The sequence below is a fragment of the Trachypithecus francoisi genome, unplaced genomic scaffold (assembly GCF_009764315.1).
Source record: "Trachypithecus francoisi isolate TF-2019V2 unplaced genomic scaffold, Tfra_2.0 Lachesis_group9, whole genome shotgun sequence".
Lineage (NCBI taxonomy): Eukaryota > Metazoa > Chordata > Mammalia > Primates > Cercopithecidae > Trachypithecus > Trachypithecus francoisi.
In genome coordinates, this window is record NW_022681474.1 from 76,094,638 (window position 1) to 76,109,767 (window position 15,130).

At 40.1% G+C, this 15,130-nt stretch overlaps 1 protein-coding gene and 1 pseudogene across 2 annotated transcripts in view; both read left to right on the forward strand.

Annotated features, from left to right (window-relative positions):
• Window positions 1-15,130, forward strand: part of IPMK (inositol polyphosphate multikinase) — a 78,429-nt gene that overhangs the window by 45,725 nt on the left and 17,574 nt on the right. For both annotated transcript variants that reach the window (XM_033209768.1, XM_033209767.1), the window contains exon 4: window positions 5,167-5,339. In XM_033209768.1, the coding sequence (XP_033065659.1) occupies window positions 5,167-5,339 (173 nt within the window). The remainder of the gene's footprint in view (window positions 1-5,166; window positions 5,340-15,130) is intronic.
• LOC117082770 lies at window positions 7,965-9,168 on the forward strand (annotated as a pseudogene).

Genomic DNA, 15,130 nt, shown 5'->3' on the forward strand with positions numbered 1-15,130 from the left:
AGCGAGACTCCATCTCAAAAAAAAAAAAAAAAAAAAAAAAACCTAGCTGTCATATTTATTGTAGTAATGTTTACCATCTATAACCTTGACTAAGTTGTACCTTTTTCTTTAGAATTAGAAAAAAAAAAAAATAGGCAAGCTGAGCTTATGGATGATGGGGGAAGGAAGGATGAAATAGTAGTCTCAGAAGATGGAAAAGTGAGGAGATTTGGGAAACAGATCATGATAGTTGAGCAACTTTAAGGGCATACTTGAGGTTAGTGGTCAGATTGAGTGTGTTTTGCAGTCATGACACATGCAAAAGAGAGTTACTTTAACTTGAGATGAAATCAATATGTAATAAGTTTATTATATATAGCTATTATTTTTAATATTTAACTAAAGGCTAAGGCTTGATATTAGCTTGAGGGTTGGAGAATATCCATTATCAAGTGCATAATTGAGTTGTGAATACATCTTTTAATTTTGTGTTTATTATGCTTGTCTCATCTGGAAGGATAAGAATAGACTCCAGGGAATCATCTTATATTTTTATTTATACTGAATATCGAAGTTAGACCTGGACTCGTTGGTGACCTAACATGGTTAGCAGGTTTTAATATTTATCAGTGACTTGCATGTTTAATATTTATATATACTGATAAAATTAATATTCAGTGAGTACCAAATACGTAGCAGCAATTATGCTAAGCGTAATGCGATTTCAACTCTTCAAAAGCAGCTCTGTGAAGGCAGGTTTTTATCTGTTTTCTTCACCTGTGTGCCTTGACAGTAATTATATATGGAATGTATGAAATTTTATTTTGGAGGGGATGTGGAAATGTGTAACCTGCATGTATGGGGTGAGGACTGACACTATGCTAAGTGCTTTACTGTATTTTATCTCATTTAGTCTTCTAAATATCCGTGTGGTAGTCAATAATTATCTGCATTTTACATACAGTTGAGGTTTTGGTAAGTGCTCCTGAGGTCACAGGCTAGCAAATTGTAGAGTTGAAATTTGAGCCTCCTTTTTCTTCTTCTAAAGCATTTACTTTAAACTGTATTATCTCAGTTAAGATTCTTTGGGCACAAGTTATAGAAATGAACTTGAACTTGATTAAGCAACAAGGAAAAGTTCTTATAAGGATATGAGGGGTCTTATGAAAGCCAAGGGCCATGCATCTGAGTCTCAGATGGGACTGGAAGTAGAATCTGAACCCAAAGCCCAGGGAGATCTCTCTCTGCATATTTTGTTAGCCCTTTTTGTTCTCTCCTCTGCCTTCCTTGCTATCCACACCTCTCCCCTCCCTACCAAGGGACTTACATGTTATAGTATCAGTCACCTACAGAGGTTAGCAACAGGTTTTCTCTGCATTCCAGTTCCAAATTGGCCAGACTGGCCAAGCTTGTATCAGGTATTTGCTCCTGCCCCAGTCAGTGACGATGGCCCATGGGCTGGATTCCCAAAGTATGATGGTGTTGGCAAAGGGACCACTTCTGTAGGTCTGAGGATAGTTCTTGAGCTGGGCCGACATACTAATGACGTAGTGACATTCTATCTAGTCAGATGTTTTTAAAACTTCTTTGTCTAAAAGGAAAAAAAAAACACTGGGCCTTTAGGGCATGGGGGGAATAAACTTCTTAGTCTATGATACATAATAAATACATTCTTACATTGCAACTCAATGTTTATAAGACTGAGACCAACCCAGACAACAATACTTAGTCTTACTCTGTGTGAGATAGTCTCATATATTCTCTTTTCTCTTTCATTTAGGAAACTTTTGGTTACAACCTATTAAGTTGAATTCATAATCCAATGATGGGTTGTGACCTAGAAATGGAAAAATACTGCTCCACTCTACACCCAGAGGGGCCTAGCTGAAAAGGTGTCCTTTGTTAATCCAGAATTTGATATTGCTTTGTAAGTGAGGCTCCCTGTAGTAAAATGTCTTTGGTCATTTAAGTAATTGAGTCTCAGGATTGACCTACCTTGAATTAAGCTCTATTCTAGGGAAAGAATTTGCTAATAGCATTTTTCAGGGTGAATTAATACTTAGATTTATTTCTATTAATGACAGCCTGTAAAAAATCAGTAAAAATCTCAATGCTCAGATCATACCCTATTTTTCTATTTACCTTTTTCAAAAGCACTTGCAGTAAGTGGTGAAATACGTGGTATCGCATTCTTTTGTAAGAATTCTGCATCTCTAAAGCAGGTTTTGATGTTTATTTTTTAACTCAGAGGGAAAGATAGAAATGAGAATCTCAAGTTCTTATTTTCACTTAAAAAAATGTAAGATTAGAGAACAGAAAGAAAACACCAAACCAGTCTTCAATAGGCTTAACTTACAGTTTTATTTCTGAAGGCTAATAAGAAATAATTTAGCAGTTATTTGGTCATTCCAACCATATGAAACATAATAAGGACCTGAAAGTAAAGTAAAGAAAAACACATTTGGATAGTGTAACTAAATATCAAATAAAACCCGTGGTATTCATCCCTGTTTACTGAAGGGGTGCCTCAATTTATTATAGCATGAGGAAGGCCACGTCTAAAGTTTCACTAGATAATAGGAATGGGAAGGGCAAACACTCATTCATTCAGCAAACATTTATTGTATTTCCACTATATATAGTTTGCATTTGTATTTTACTCCTTTCAAAGAGAAAAAGGAAGAGATAGGGGATTTTATTTCAGATTTGCAAAGCCTTTACTCTAGGTTCTGTTATCTTTATCTTATCATAAAAAGTTTGTTGTTTGTTTTTGATCACTATCAAGTTGACAGGTAGAAGATACTAACCCTACAGTGCGATATAGATGCTATGACAGTTAGCTATGTTCTCTCACTATCTTTATACTCCCATATACAACTTTACCCCAGTAAGATTTCTGGAGTCCCTTGAGTCTAAATTAATGATAATAAATTGGTGAATGCCAAGGATCTGCTCTACTATGTATTACTATCTAATTAGTTTTATTCTGATATTTGAAATTCAAGTCTTTTTACTGAAATTATTATGCAGCCCTAGAGAGGGGCTGGATCTGTTTTCTTCCTTTTTGCTTAAGGTAGTTGGAGATGGGAGGAGAAAATCTGAAGGTAACTGTTCTGTGCTGCTTTCTTCTCTCATACCATCCGTGGTTATCTTTTAAACACAGAAGCTTAGGTGTGTTCCAACTCCTTGATCAGGATATTTCCACTTGTCCCATTAGTTTTCACAGACAGCAGTTTCATGTCTCTGTCAAGATCTTTTGTTTTATCTTATCCTGAAGGTGTCTGTCTGGGAGAACCTTTCTTTCAAGTGTGGAGGGCTCCTTGGGTATGTCAGTGCTGCTCCCTTGGACTGCAATAACTTTTTTATTATATTTGGGCTTAACTTCACTTAGTTCTACAGAGTTATAACCCTGCTCTCATCTTCTTTGACTAAAGAATAAAAAGTATCTCTTATCCTTTGAAAGAGAAGATTTATGCCTTTTAAATCTGAGGGGCTTAAAACTTTTCAAGCCTTAACTGGGTTCTCACTTTTGTTTGAGCACAAACTTTATTGTAATTCAGTAACTATGCTCGTCTTGGTGGGATGGGGATAATGAAAGGACATCAGAGAGTAAGGCTTCTCTTATCCCGGTACTCTTTTATCTATTTCAGAAAAAATACACACCTTCTCTAACCTTATTTGTCACCTTGGTTGAAAGTAGTCTTTTCTGTCTTTGAGGAGAAATACTTTTTATTGCATTCCTAACTAAAAAATGAGTCATGATCTCATTCAGAACTTTGAGACGATTCTTTTTTTTTTTTTTGAAATGGAGTTTTGCTCTTGTTGCCCAGGCTGGGGTGCAATGGCGCGATCTCGGCTCACCACAACCTCTGCCTCCCAGATTCAAGCCATTCTCCTGCCTCAGCCTCCCAAGTAGCTGGGATCACAGGTGCCTGCCACCATGCCTGGCTAATTTTGTATTTTTAGAAGAGATGGGGTTTCTCCATGTTGGTCAGGCTGGTCTCGAACTCTCACCCTCAGGTGATCCATCTGCCTTGGCCTCCTAAAGTGCTGGGATTACAGGCATGAGGTACCTGGCTCGGCCGAGACAATTCTTTAACCCAGGAAAGGAGGGAAGAATTTCTTTCCTTACTGTTTCCCTCAGGGGACCTGGACCCTTGCTTTCAAACTAAAACTATAAGGTCAGCCGTGTATGATAACTGGGGCTTTTGTAATACTATATTTGAATCTCTATTTAATTTTTTTGTGGAAAGATGTATGTAGGATGCCAGCAAGATATACAGAGCAACTTTTGGGAAATTCCTGTGTTCTTAAAAAAAAAAAAAAAAAAGGCTAGAGGGGCTGAGCGTGGTGACTCAAACCTGTAATCTCAGCAATTTGGGAGGCTGAGACAGGCAGATCACTTGAGGCCAGAAGTTCGAGACCAGGCTGGCCAACATGGCGAAACACCATCTCTACTGAAAATATAAAAATTAGCCAGGCGGTGGTACATGCTTGTCATCCCAGTTATTTGACAGCCTGAGGCACCCAAGAATTGCTTGATCCCGGGAGGCAGAGGTTACACTGAGCCAAGCTTGGCCTCTGCAGTCTAGCCCAGGCAACAAAGCAAGACCCTAGCTCAAAAAAATGAAAAGCAAGATACGTGTTTCTCCTTTGAAACTAGTAAGACTAAAATGTATATTTGACAATGATCATCATTTGGATTGGTTTACCCTTTCTTAATCTGTACTTCTGTTGTATTGCTCTGTGGGAAGGATTTATTCTGATTAGTAATTTTAAATGAATAAATTTTAAAAAATTATTAAAATACTAAGAGATCTGTTGAAATATATGGCTTAAATTGTATTCATAAGGGGAATGCATTCTGGAAAAACTTTTGAAATGATCCCATTGCCTTTTTAATATTTTTGGAAACCTTGTATCTGCTGTCTTTTGCTTATGGTTGAATTTATTTAATTCACCTCCTGCAGGAGTTTCTCTGTGATGTTTATACTTATTATAAATTTGTTGTTTAGGGTTTTTTTTTTTTTTTTTTTTGTTTAGGTAGAGTAAGAATAATTATTGACTCTACATTTATTTTAACTTTTTTCTCTGTTTTTAGGATTTTCTCATTTTGTTTTTTCCTGGCAAGTACTTGAGTAGTAATATGTTTGCCTATTACTAACTAATATTTTTCTTTAATAACAGATTTATACCTAAAACTGGAAGATGTGACCCATAAATTTAATAAGCCCTGTATAATGGATGTAAAGATAGGGCAAAAAAGCTATGATCCTTTTGCCTCATCTGAGAAGATTCAGCAACAGGTCAGCAAGTACCCATTAATGGAAGAGATTGGGTTCTTGGTGCTTGGCATGAGGGTAAGAGTGCTTATTAGTGTAATATGCACATTTCTCTGTACATGTTCTTCCCTTGAAAATTATGGATGTCATTGTAGTACTAATATATCAGAAAATAATGTATTCTGGAATTGAGTTGTCTGTAACTCCCCAATGTGAAAAGCGAGAGCAAGGATTAAAAAATTTTTTTTTTGTTTGTTCACTGATATACGATCAGTTTCTCTGGTTCGGCAACATAGTAGGGTGATTAATAAATAAATGGATGGTGGCTGAATCTCAAGACTATATATAATTCTGGTAATTTTGTTTTAAAGAAGTCTTAAATTTAGGTGCAAGCAAATATTAAATGTAAATGTCATATTGTTTATGATTGTCCCATGAGAAAAGTGCTAAATTTATATATTCAGTCATTTTTCTGCATTTTCAAAATAGAAAATAAATTAAATTTTGGTAATTGTGTGGCTGGGCACAGTGGCTCACACCTATAATCACACTTTGGGAGGCCAATGTGGGTGGATTACTTGAGCTCAGGAGTTTCAGACCAGCCTGGGCAACATGGTAAACCCCATCTCTACAAAAATGCAAAAACTGGCTGGTTGAGAGGTAGCATGTGCCTATAGTCTGAGCTACTCAAGAGGCTGAGGTGGTACTCCTTGAGCCCAGGAGGTCAAGGCTGAAGTGAGCCATGATCATGCCACTGCACTCCAGACTGGGTGACAAAGTGAGATCCTGTCTCAGAAAAACAAACAACGCCCACCCCCCCCCCCAAAAAAAAATAGGTCATTGTTTCAGACTTTTTGGGTTAAAACAGTTGTTTTATTTTCTCACAATTCTGTGAATTTGCAATTTGAGCTAGTCTCAAATGTGCAGTTCTTTTCCTGATCTCATCTAGGGTTCCTTCTACAGTCATCTGATGGTTCAGCTGGGTATAGATAGTCTAAAATGACTCTCATTTATTTGGTTTGTATATAAAACCAGAGAAATTGTTCTTGTGTCAGGAAGTTGGTACTGTTGGCTGGGACTTTTTATTTGTGGTATTATCTGTCAGAAGGCTAGCTTGGGCTTTTTTATTTTGAAGTACCACATTCCAAGAAGGTGACAGCAGGAGCTATAAGGGTTCTTAAACTCTAGGTTAGGAAGTTATTTGCTGTCACTTCTATGAAATTCTGTAGGGCAAAATCTAGCCCAGATTTGTAGGGTGAGGAAACAGACTCCACCTCTGATGGTAGGAAAAGCAGAGTCACAGCATGAATAGCAGTGTGCACAGGATAAGGAGAATTGTTGAGGCCATTTTGAAAAAAAGAAGTAATGTGGTGTAAAGTCCTCTGAACAAATGCTGCATCTTCTAGATGCATGAAGGTAAAATTTGTGGATATACCAAATACTTGTTTACCTATATGTAAGCATGATGGGTAGTTCTGAAATTCCTGTAAAATGATATATGGATCTTCCTTTTTGAGTTTTAAACAGAAGAGCTAATAGGAGGCATTATGGATAAATTGTCATTGTGATGGAAATAGCAAAATTGAATTTGATATTTGGGTTGTGTATAAAACCAGAGAAATTGTTCAAGCAGTTATTTCATTTTAGAAAACTATAATTAAATATGAGTGTATAGAAAAAGAAAAAACGGTAATGGAATGAAGTTAAAACAAACAAGAAATAAACATCCCACAGGAATCTGACTGGGCAACTATTTAGGCCTCCACTGTTTTCAGATCTCTCACCCTCCCTCTTTCCTTCTGACTTTTAGCAGATGACAAAGCTTCAGAAAAAATAAAAATCATCAGACAGGATTTCCCTTAATTTCCTGCTAACAGATGCACATGCCAGACCTGCAGTTGCTTTTATTCCCTCATTGTTCTTTCCTGTCACATTGAAGAATTTTCTGTCCTCCTATCTAAGGACTGCTCCTCTGTATACCCTCTGAATCTCATTCCTTCTTATGTCTTCAAGAACCTTATACTATTGATTTTCTCTTATCTTTCTTGTATTTTCAACTTCTGCCTCTCTTTACAGTAGGCTTTTATCGTTTTGCTTTAAATATCTTCAAATCACTGTCAAGTTTTTTAAAAAACAAAACATCAAAACCCCACCTTTAACCTGCTTTGCTTTCCAACTGCAGATTTAGCTTGTCTTCGCTTTACAACCAAACTCATTTCTATTTCCCTGTTTCCCATTCAGTATTCAGCTCATTCTAATCTGGCTTCTGCCCCGTCATGCTAATGGATTAGCTCTTCATTAAGCACCACCATGCCACTAATTCCAAATGGCATTTTTCATTACCTTACTTTACTTTGAAAAGTAGCTTTCAACGCCAACCACGTCCTCCTTGAAACATTCTTCTTTGAATCTATGACACCCACCCCTCTCCTGGTTTCTGCCTAAGGCCACTTTGCAGTCTTCTTTGCCAGCCCATTTCTATTATTCTCTCTCTCTCTCTCTTTTTTTTTTTTTTTTTTTTTTTGAGATGGAGTCTGACTCTGTCGCCCAGGCTGGAGTGCAGTGGTGCATCTCCGCTTACTGCAAGCTCCGCCTCCCGGGTTCACCCCATTCTCCTACCTCAGCCTCCCGAGTAGCTGGGACTATAGGCGCCCTCCACCACACCCAGCTAATTTTTTGTATTTTTTTTTTTTAGTATAGATGGGGTTTCACCATGTTAGCCAGGATGGTCTTGATCTCCTGACCTCGTGATCCACCCACTTTGGCTTCCCAAAGTGCTGGGATTACAGGCGTGAGCCACCACACCTGGCCTCTCTTTATTCTTTAAATGCTGAGATATTCCTCTTGGTTCCATTTTAATGTCTACCTTTCTTTTCTATTTCTTCCTAAGCAGGACTCTCTAGTCTCATTAGTTCAGTATTAGTTACACAGATAACTCATGAATGTTTATCAGCAGGCTCTGCTTTTTCTTTAATCTCCTGATATGTACATCTGACAACTTACTGGACACCTTACTTAAATATTTTAAGTGCTTAAAGACGTCTTGAACTCAGTACATAAAAAACTGACATAGCTTTTTCCGTGGTTCCCCTTTCCTGGAGTGCTCTGGCTCCACCACCCTGGCCCAGAGCTCCCGGCTCCTGCTAAGCTAGCACTGCTGTCCTCTGTCTCCCTTCAGCTGCCATTATGATTGTTTACCAACATCTCATCAGCTATGATGAGATAGGTGTTCTTCCATATTTATGAGATTTGGGAGATTGCAGATGGGCTGTGCCTGGTGGTGGAGGGCAAGATGGTCAGTAAGACAGAGGGTAACATTGATGACTTCCTCATTAGTGGAAATGCCTCTGCTGAAGGTCTGGAGGGCAAAGGTACCAAAACCACAGTTATCACTGTTGTTGTTGCTGTCACAAACTATCACTTGCAAGAAACCAGCTTCACTAAAAACACCTACAAGAACTACATCAAAGATTACATGATAGCAATCAAAGGCAAACTTGAAGAACAGAGACCAGAAAGAGTAAAACCTTTTGCGACAGAGGCTGCACATCCTTGCTAATTGCAAAAACTACTAGTTCTTTATTTGTGAAAACATGAATCCAGATGGTATGGTTGGTAGTCCAATAGTCTATTGGACTATCATGAGGATAGTGTGACCGCATAAATGATTTTTTTTAAGGGTGGTTCAGAAATGGAAAAATGTTAAAAAAATTTGGCAATTACTTTGTATCTATCACTTATCATCGTAACTGGCTACTGCTTGTCATCCATACAACACCAGGACTTAAGACAAATGGGACTGATGTCATCTTGAGCTCTTCATTTATTTTGACTGTGGATGCGTGGAGTGGATGCATTGTTTTTAAGAAAAACGTGCCATGTAAAAAATAAAATGCATTTAAACTCATTTGAGAGAATACCTTTTATTTTAATACATATTTAAACTAAATCTATCTTGTAATGTTCCTGGAGAAGCTAGAGCCTGGCAGTAAGCCACTACTAGAAAGAATAAGACTGTCATTAGATAACTTTTATGGTGGAAACTATTTCTGGAACTGAAATATAAAAAATAAGAAGCAAAAATTTTAATTCTGAGTTGCAGTAAAAGGGAGAGACCATGCTCATAGCAGTGCCAACATCTGAAGTGGAGCCTTATACATTTTAGCACCTACAATGAAAGTAGTTGACTCTGGAAGAGATTACTAAGAGAATAAAAAGATTCTAATTTAGTTGGGGAAAAAATCCCCACAACACTGACACATGTTATCCCTCTTGCAAACCAACCACCACAGCAATAAAAACAAGTATCTGTGTGTGTGTGTGTGTGTGTGTGTGTGTGTGAAATGTCACCCAGGCTGGAGTGCAGTGGCAAGATCATGGCTCTCTGCAGCCTCAATCCCTGGGTTCAAGGGATCCTCCTGCCTAAGCCTCCTTCCGAGTAGCTGGGACTACAGGCATGTGCCACTACATTTGGCTGACTTTTTTTTTTTTTTTTAGTGTAGATGAGGTTTTACTGTGTTGCCCAGGCTGGTCTTGAACTCCTGGGCTCAAGTGATCCTGGGCAATCCCAAGCAGTGCTGGGATTGCAAGCATGAGCCGCTGTGCCCAACCTAAAAACAAATCTCTGTTATTCCCTGTCTCAGTAAATGGCATCACCATATATCCAGTGTTACACAGTAGATAACCAGGTAGTCAGTTGTGCATGGTGGCTCATGCCTGTAATCCCAGCACTTTGCAAGGCCAAGGTGGGTGGATCACCTGAGGTCAGGAGTTCGAGAGCAGCCTGGCCAACATGACAAAACCCTGTCTCTAATAAAAAATATTAAAATTAGCTGGACACGGTGGCACACACCTGTAGTCCCAGCTACTCGAGAGACTGAGGCAGGAGAATCGCTTGAACCCAGGAAGTGGAGGTTGTAGTGAGCTGAGATTGCACTACTGCACTCCAGCCTGGGTGACAGAGCAAGACTGTCTCATTAAAAAAAAAAAAAAAAAAAAAAGAGGCCTGTAATCCCAGCACTTTGGGAAGCCGAGAAGGGCGGATCACGAGGTCAGGAGATCGAGACCATCCTGGCTAACCCGGTGAAACCCCATCTCTACTAAAAAAAAACTACAAAAAACTAGCTGGGCGAGGTGGTGAGCGCCTGTAGTCCCAGCTACTCAGGAGGCTGAGGCAGGAGAATGGCGTAATCCCGGGAGGCGGAGCTTGCAGTGAGCTGAGATCAGGCCACTGCACTCCAGCCTGGGCAACAGAGCGAGACTCCGTCTCAAAAAAAAAAAAAAAAGAAGGAAACGGGGTAATCACTGTTACCTGTCAGCCATCCATCAATCCTACTGATCTTGATTACTAAACTTCTCAAGTTCCATTATCACTATTGTCCCTCTCCAGACTCTAGTCTCTCAAGTTCAGTTTTGTTATTTTATAATCTTTTCTCTAAACATTGTAGAATGTATATCTAATCATGATATTCCCTATTCAAAAACTCTTCTGTCAGATGGGAGGAACATAGTGGATGGCAGGCGGGTCTAATGTGCATCTTCCATGTGGACAGACAGAACAGTGTGTGGAGATTCACAAAGTGAGCTATCATTCTGAAAACCACCACAGGAAAGTACCAGGAAAACCAAACGAATTCACAGATCTTTTGAAAGGATCCCTGCAAACTCTGTGAGTCAGGTGAAAAACTGTGAGTTCCCAAAGTGTGAGGGGGGGAAACCTGCCTCTGAACACATACCCCCTGGGTGAATCTGAGAATCCAGATCACAGTAGAAGGATTTAACCTTACCTAGAGGTGGAATGGATTTAGGGAGCCACGTAAAATGTAAAAGTATAAGCAACAGCAGGAACAACCTTGTAGGTACTCCCAGTCTCCAGCTCAAGCCCAGGGAAGTCATCCCTGACTATATCTCACATGAGATCTCAGGGAAGGTAGCCAGCAGAATTAGGGAGTAGTCATAGGGTGAAAGAAGCTTGCAGCTGAATTTTTTGGCAATTTCAAGTAGGCACGAACTTCCTTGAGCAGAATCCAGGGGCAAATGGGAACTGCTGCAGATAGGAGCACAGGAGCCACCACCATTGTTGGTAGACAAGGAGGGATGTGGCCTGAGAGCTATGCTTGTTTTCTCAGTGGAGAAGCTTATGGCCCAGGGCAGGTCTATGTTTCACATGCAGGCTGCATGTGATCTAAACTTGGAGCTGTTAACATGCACTGCTGGAGCAACACCGGCCTCGCCAACTGCATGGAAGCTAGGTGAGGCCTTTTGCTACTGGCTATTCCCCACTTCTCTGGCAAACTGTATAGCACAGCAGAGACAGCAATACGTCCCTCTGGAATATAACCCCATTGGCCTGAGAGAACCATCCCCCATCCCGGACAGTGGCTCCAGCAAGCCCTACCCGAGGAGAGTCTGAGCTCAGATCTGCCTAACCCTGCCCCCACCTGATGGTTTTTCTCTACCTGCTGTGATAAGACATAAACTCTTGGGAGCTTTATGGCAATGCCCATCATGTGAGAAACCAGAATACTTCCTGCTTGCCGACTTAGGGCAACCTCAAATCCTACTGCCAATACTGCAAGTATTGCAATACTCTCTTGAAAGTGCTACCTCCTGGCTGGAGGCCGACCAACTCAGGCCATTACAGCAACTCATGACGGAATAACTCTGCTCCCAGGAAGGAGAAAACAACCGCCAAAGCTACTGCCTCCAACACCCTGGCTAACCAGTGGTCCTCAGTCTGTCCATGTGACAACTTTGCTGCTAGCATAACCAGCATTCGAGAAAGCCAGCACACTAAATCTACCTACACTGAAGGAGTCTCACAGAGTCGACATCACTCCCTTACCACCTCCACAAGAGCAGGTGCCGTTATCTATGACTGGGAGACCTGAAGACTGATCGCATCACAGGCAGACGTTCCTCAGCACAAACTGGAGCCTGGTAGCCCTGCTGAGTGGCTAGACCCAGAAGAACAATAACAATCACTACTGTCTGGCTCTCAGGAAGCCCCATCGCCAGGGGAATGGGGAGAGCAACAAGTCAAAGGATAACCCTGTGGGACAAAAGAATCTGAACAGCAGGCCTTGAGTTCCAGATCTTTTCACTGGTGGGTAGTTTCTCACAGCGGAGACACAATTGCAGTGCTAGGCATAGCTGGGAAAGTCTGCACATACACCGCAACAGGCAGGCAGCCACTGTGATCATGAAGGACCTTGGAGTAAAGGTCCTTGTTCTCCCCGGCACTCCACTGTAGATATAGCTGGGGCATCCCCCACAGCAATGCAGCATGGAGGCACCTACAGACAGCCCTCCTGGAATAATCCAGGGTAAGTGCAGCCTGACAGGAGGAGCATCCCCCAGATTCACGCCTGCGCGAGAGGCACAGTCACAATCATTCCCTGTTTGGAATACCAACATTCCTATAGATGAAAAGAGGTGCCTGTCTGCTCTGAATAGCTGAAACACTAGTATAGGAATGAGGCTGCGAGGTAAATAGTTTTCCTGCTGACTTAGCGGGGGAGCTGTGGTAGTTTCCACTCTTCACTCTGGTAAGTCCTCAGCACATCTAATTGAGAGCCGCCCCAGCTACCCTCATCAAGGCTGGGACCTTGGCCCACCATTGGGTATTACATCTACTCACCTGCCTTAGCCACACCTGGTGCCTACCCAGGGATACCTCCTCTGTGGGCCTGAAACTGGAATCATCAACTTAGGAAATAAAACACCAGGAAAAAATTAAATAAATGAAGCATGCACCACGAGAGAACAAGATAAGCTTCAGGAGATCCCTGCCATTCCAACTCTATAGGAGACAGTGAACTCACCCACCCACCAATAATATAACTACTATAGCCAGCATTGGGGAAAGCCAGCACACAAAGACTCTCTATAACTAAGGAAATCATACAGAGTCTTTACCCCTACAAGTACCAAGAATCAGTTTAGACTAAAATAAAAATTAAAGCCTAATCCTTAAGAGAGAGAGAGAAAAAAAGTAAATAAATTTTTTAAAGTCCAATCAAAAATGTATTCAAGAACAATTTGAAGAAGCAGTCTACCCAAACAAGAAGGAAATAGAAAAGTAATTCTGGTAATATGACGAAAACAGGGCTCTATAACACCCCCAAAGATCACAGTAGCTCCCTAGCAATGGTTCCAAACCTAGAAGAAATCTCTGAATTGCCATATAAATAATTCTGAAGGCTGATTATTAAGCTACTCAAGGAGATACCAGAGAAAGGTGAAAAGCAACTTAAATTTAAAAAACAGAGCCAGGTGTGGTGGCTCATGCCTGTAATCCCAGCACTTTGGGAGGCTAAGGCGGGTGGATCATGAGGTCAGGAGATCGAGACCATCCTGGCTAACACGATGAAACCCCATCTCTACTAAAAATACAAAAAATTAGCCGCATGTGGTGGCGGGCGCCTGTAGTCCCAGCTACGTGGGAGACTGAGGCAGGAGAATGGCATGAACCCAGGAGGCGGAGCTTGCAGTGAGTCAAGATCGTGCCACTGCACTCCAGCCTGGCTGACAAAGCAAAAGTCCATCTCAAAAAAAAAAAAAAAGAACAAAACCTCCAAGAAATTTGGGTTCATGTTAAATGGCCAAACCTAAGAATAATTGGTCTTCCTAAAGAAGAGAAATCTAAAAGTTTGGAAAACTTATATGAGGGAATAATTGAGGAAAACTTCTCTGGCCTTGCTAGAGATCTAGACATCAATTACAGGAAGCTCAAAGAAGTCCTAGGAAATTCATTGCAAAAAGATCATCACAATCCTAAATATATGCATCTAACACTGGAGCTCCTAAATTCATAAAGTAATTACTGCTAGACCTAAGAAATGATATAACACACAGTAATAGTGGGGCACTTCAGTACTCCACTGACAGCACTCGACAGGTTATCAAGACAGAAAGTCAACGAAGAAACAATGGACTTAAAGTATACCCTAGAACAAATGGACTTTAACAGATATTTACAGAACGTTCTACCCAACAACTGCAGAATAAACATTCAAAACATCCTCCAAGATAGACCATATGATAGGCCACAAAACAAGTCTCAATAAATTTAAGAAAATCAAAATCATAACAAGTATCTTCTGAGACCACAGTGGAATAAAACTGGAAATTAACTCCAAAAGAAACCTCAAAGCCATACAAATACATGGAAATTAAATAATCTGCCCTTGAATTCTTTTTGTGAATGATTTTTGTGTAAACAATGAAATCAAGATGGAAATGTAAAAATTCTTTAATCTGAATGGTAATAGTGACACAACTTATCAAAACCTCTGGGGTACAGCAAAAGCAGTGCCAAGAGTAAAGTTCATAGCATTAAATGCCTGCATCAAAAAGTCTGAAAGAGCACAAATAGACAATCTAATGTCACATCTCAAGGAACTAGGGAAACAAGAACAAACCAAAGCCAAACCCAGCAGAATAAAAGAAATAACAAAGATCAGAGCAGAACTAAATGAAATTGAAACAACAAAAAATAATGCAAAATATAAATGAAACAAAAAGCTGGTTCTTTGAAAAGATCAACAAAATCGATAGACCATTAGCTAGATTAACCAAGAAGAGAGAAGATCCAAATAAGCTGAATTAGAAGCAAAACTGGTGACATTACAAGTGATACCACAGAAATACAAGAGATCATTCAAGGCTACTATGAACACCTTCATGTGCACAAACTAGAAAATCTAGAGGAGATGAATAAATTCCTGGAAATATACAACTCACCTAGATTAAATCAGGAAAAAGTAGAAACTCTGAACAGACCAATAATAAGTAGTGAGACTGAAACAGTAATAAAGAAATTACCAAGAAAAAAAGTCCAAGACCTGATGGATTCACAGCTGAGTTCT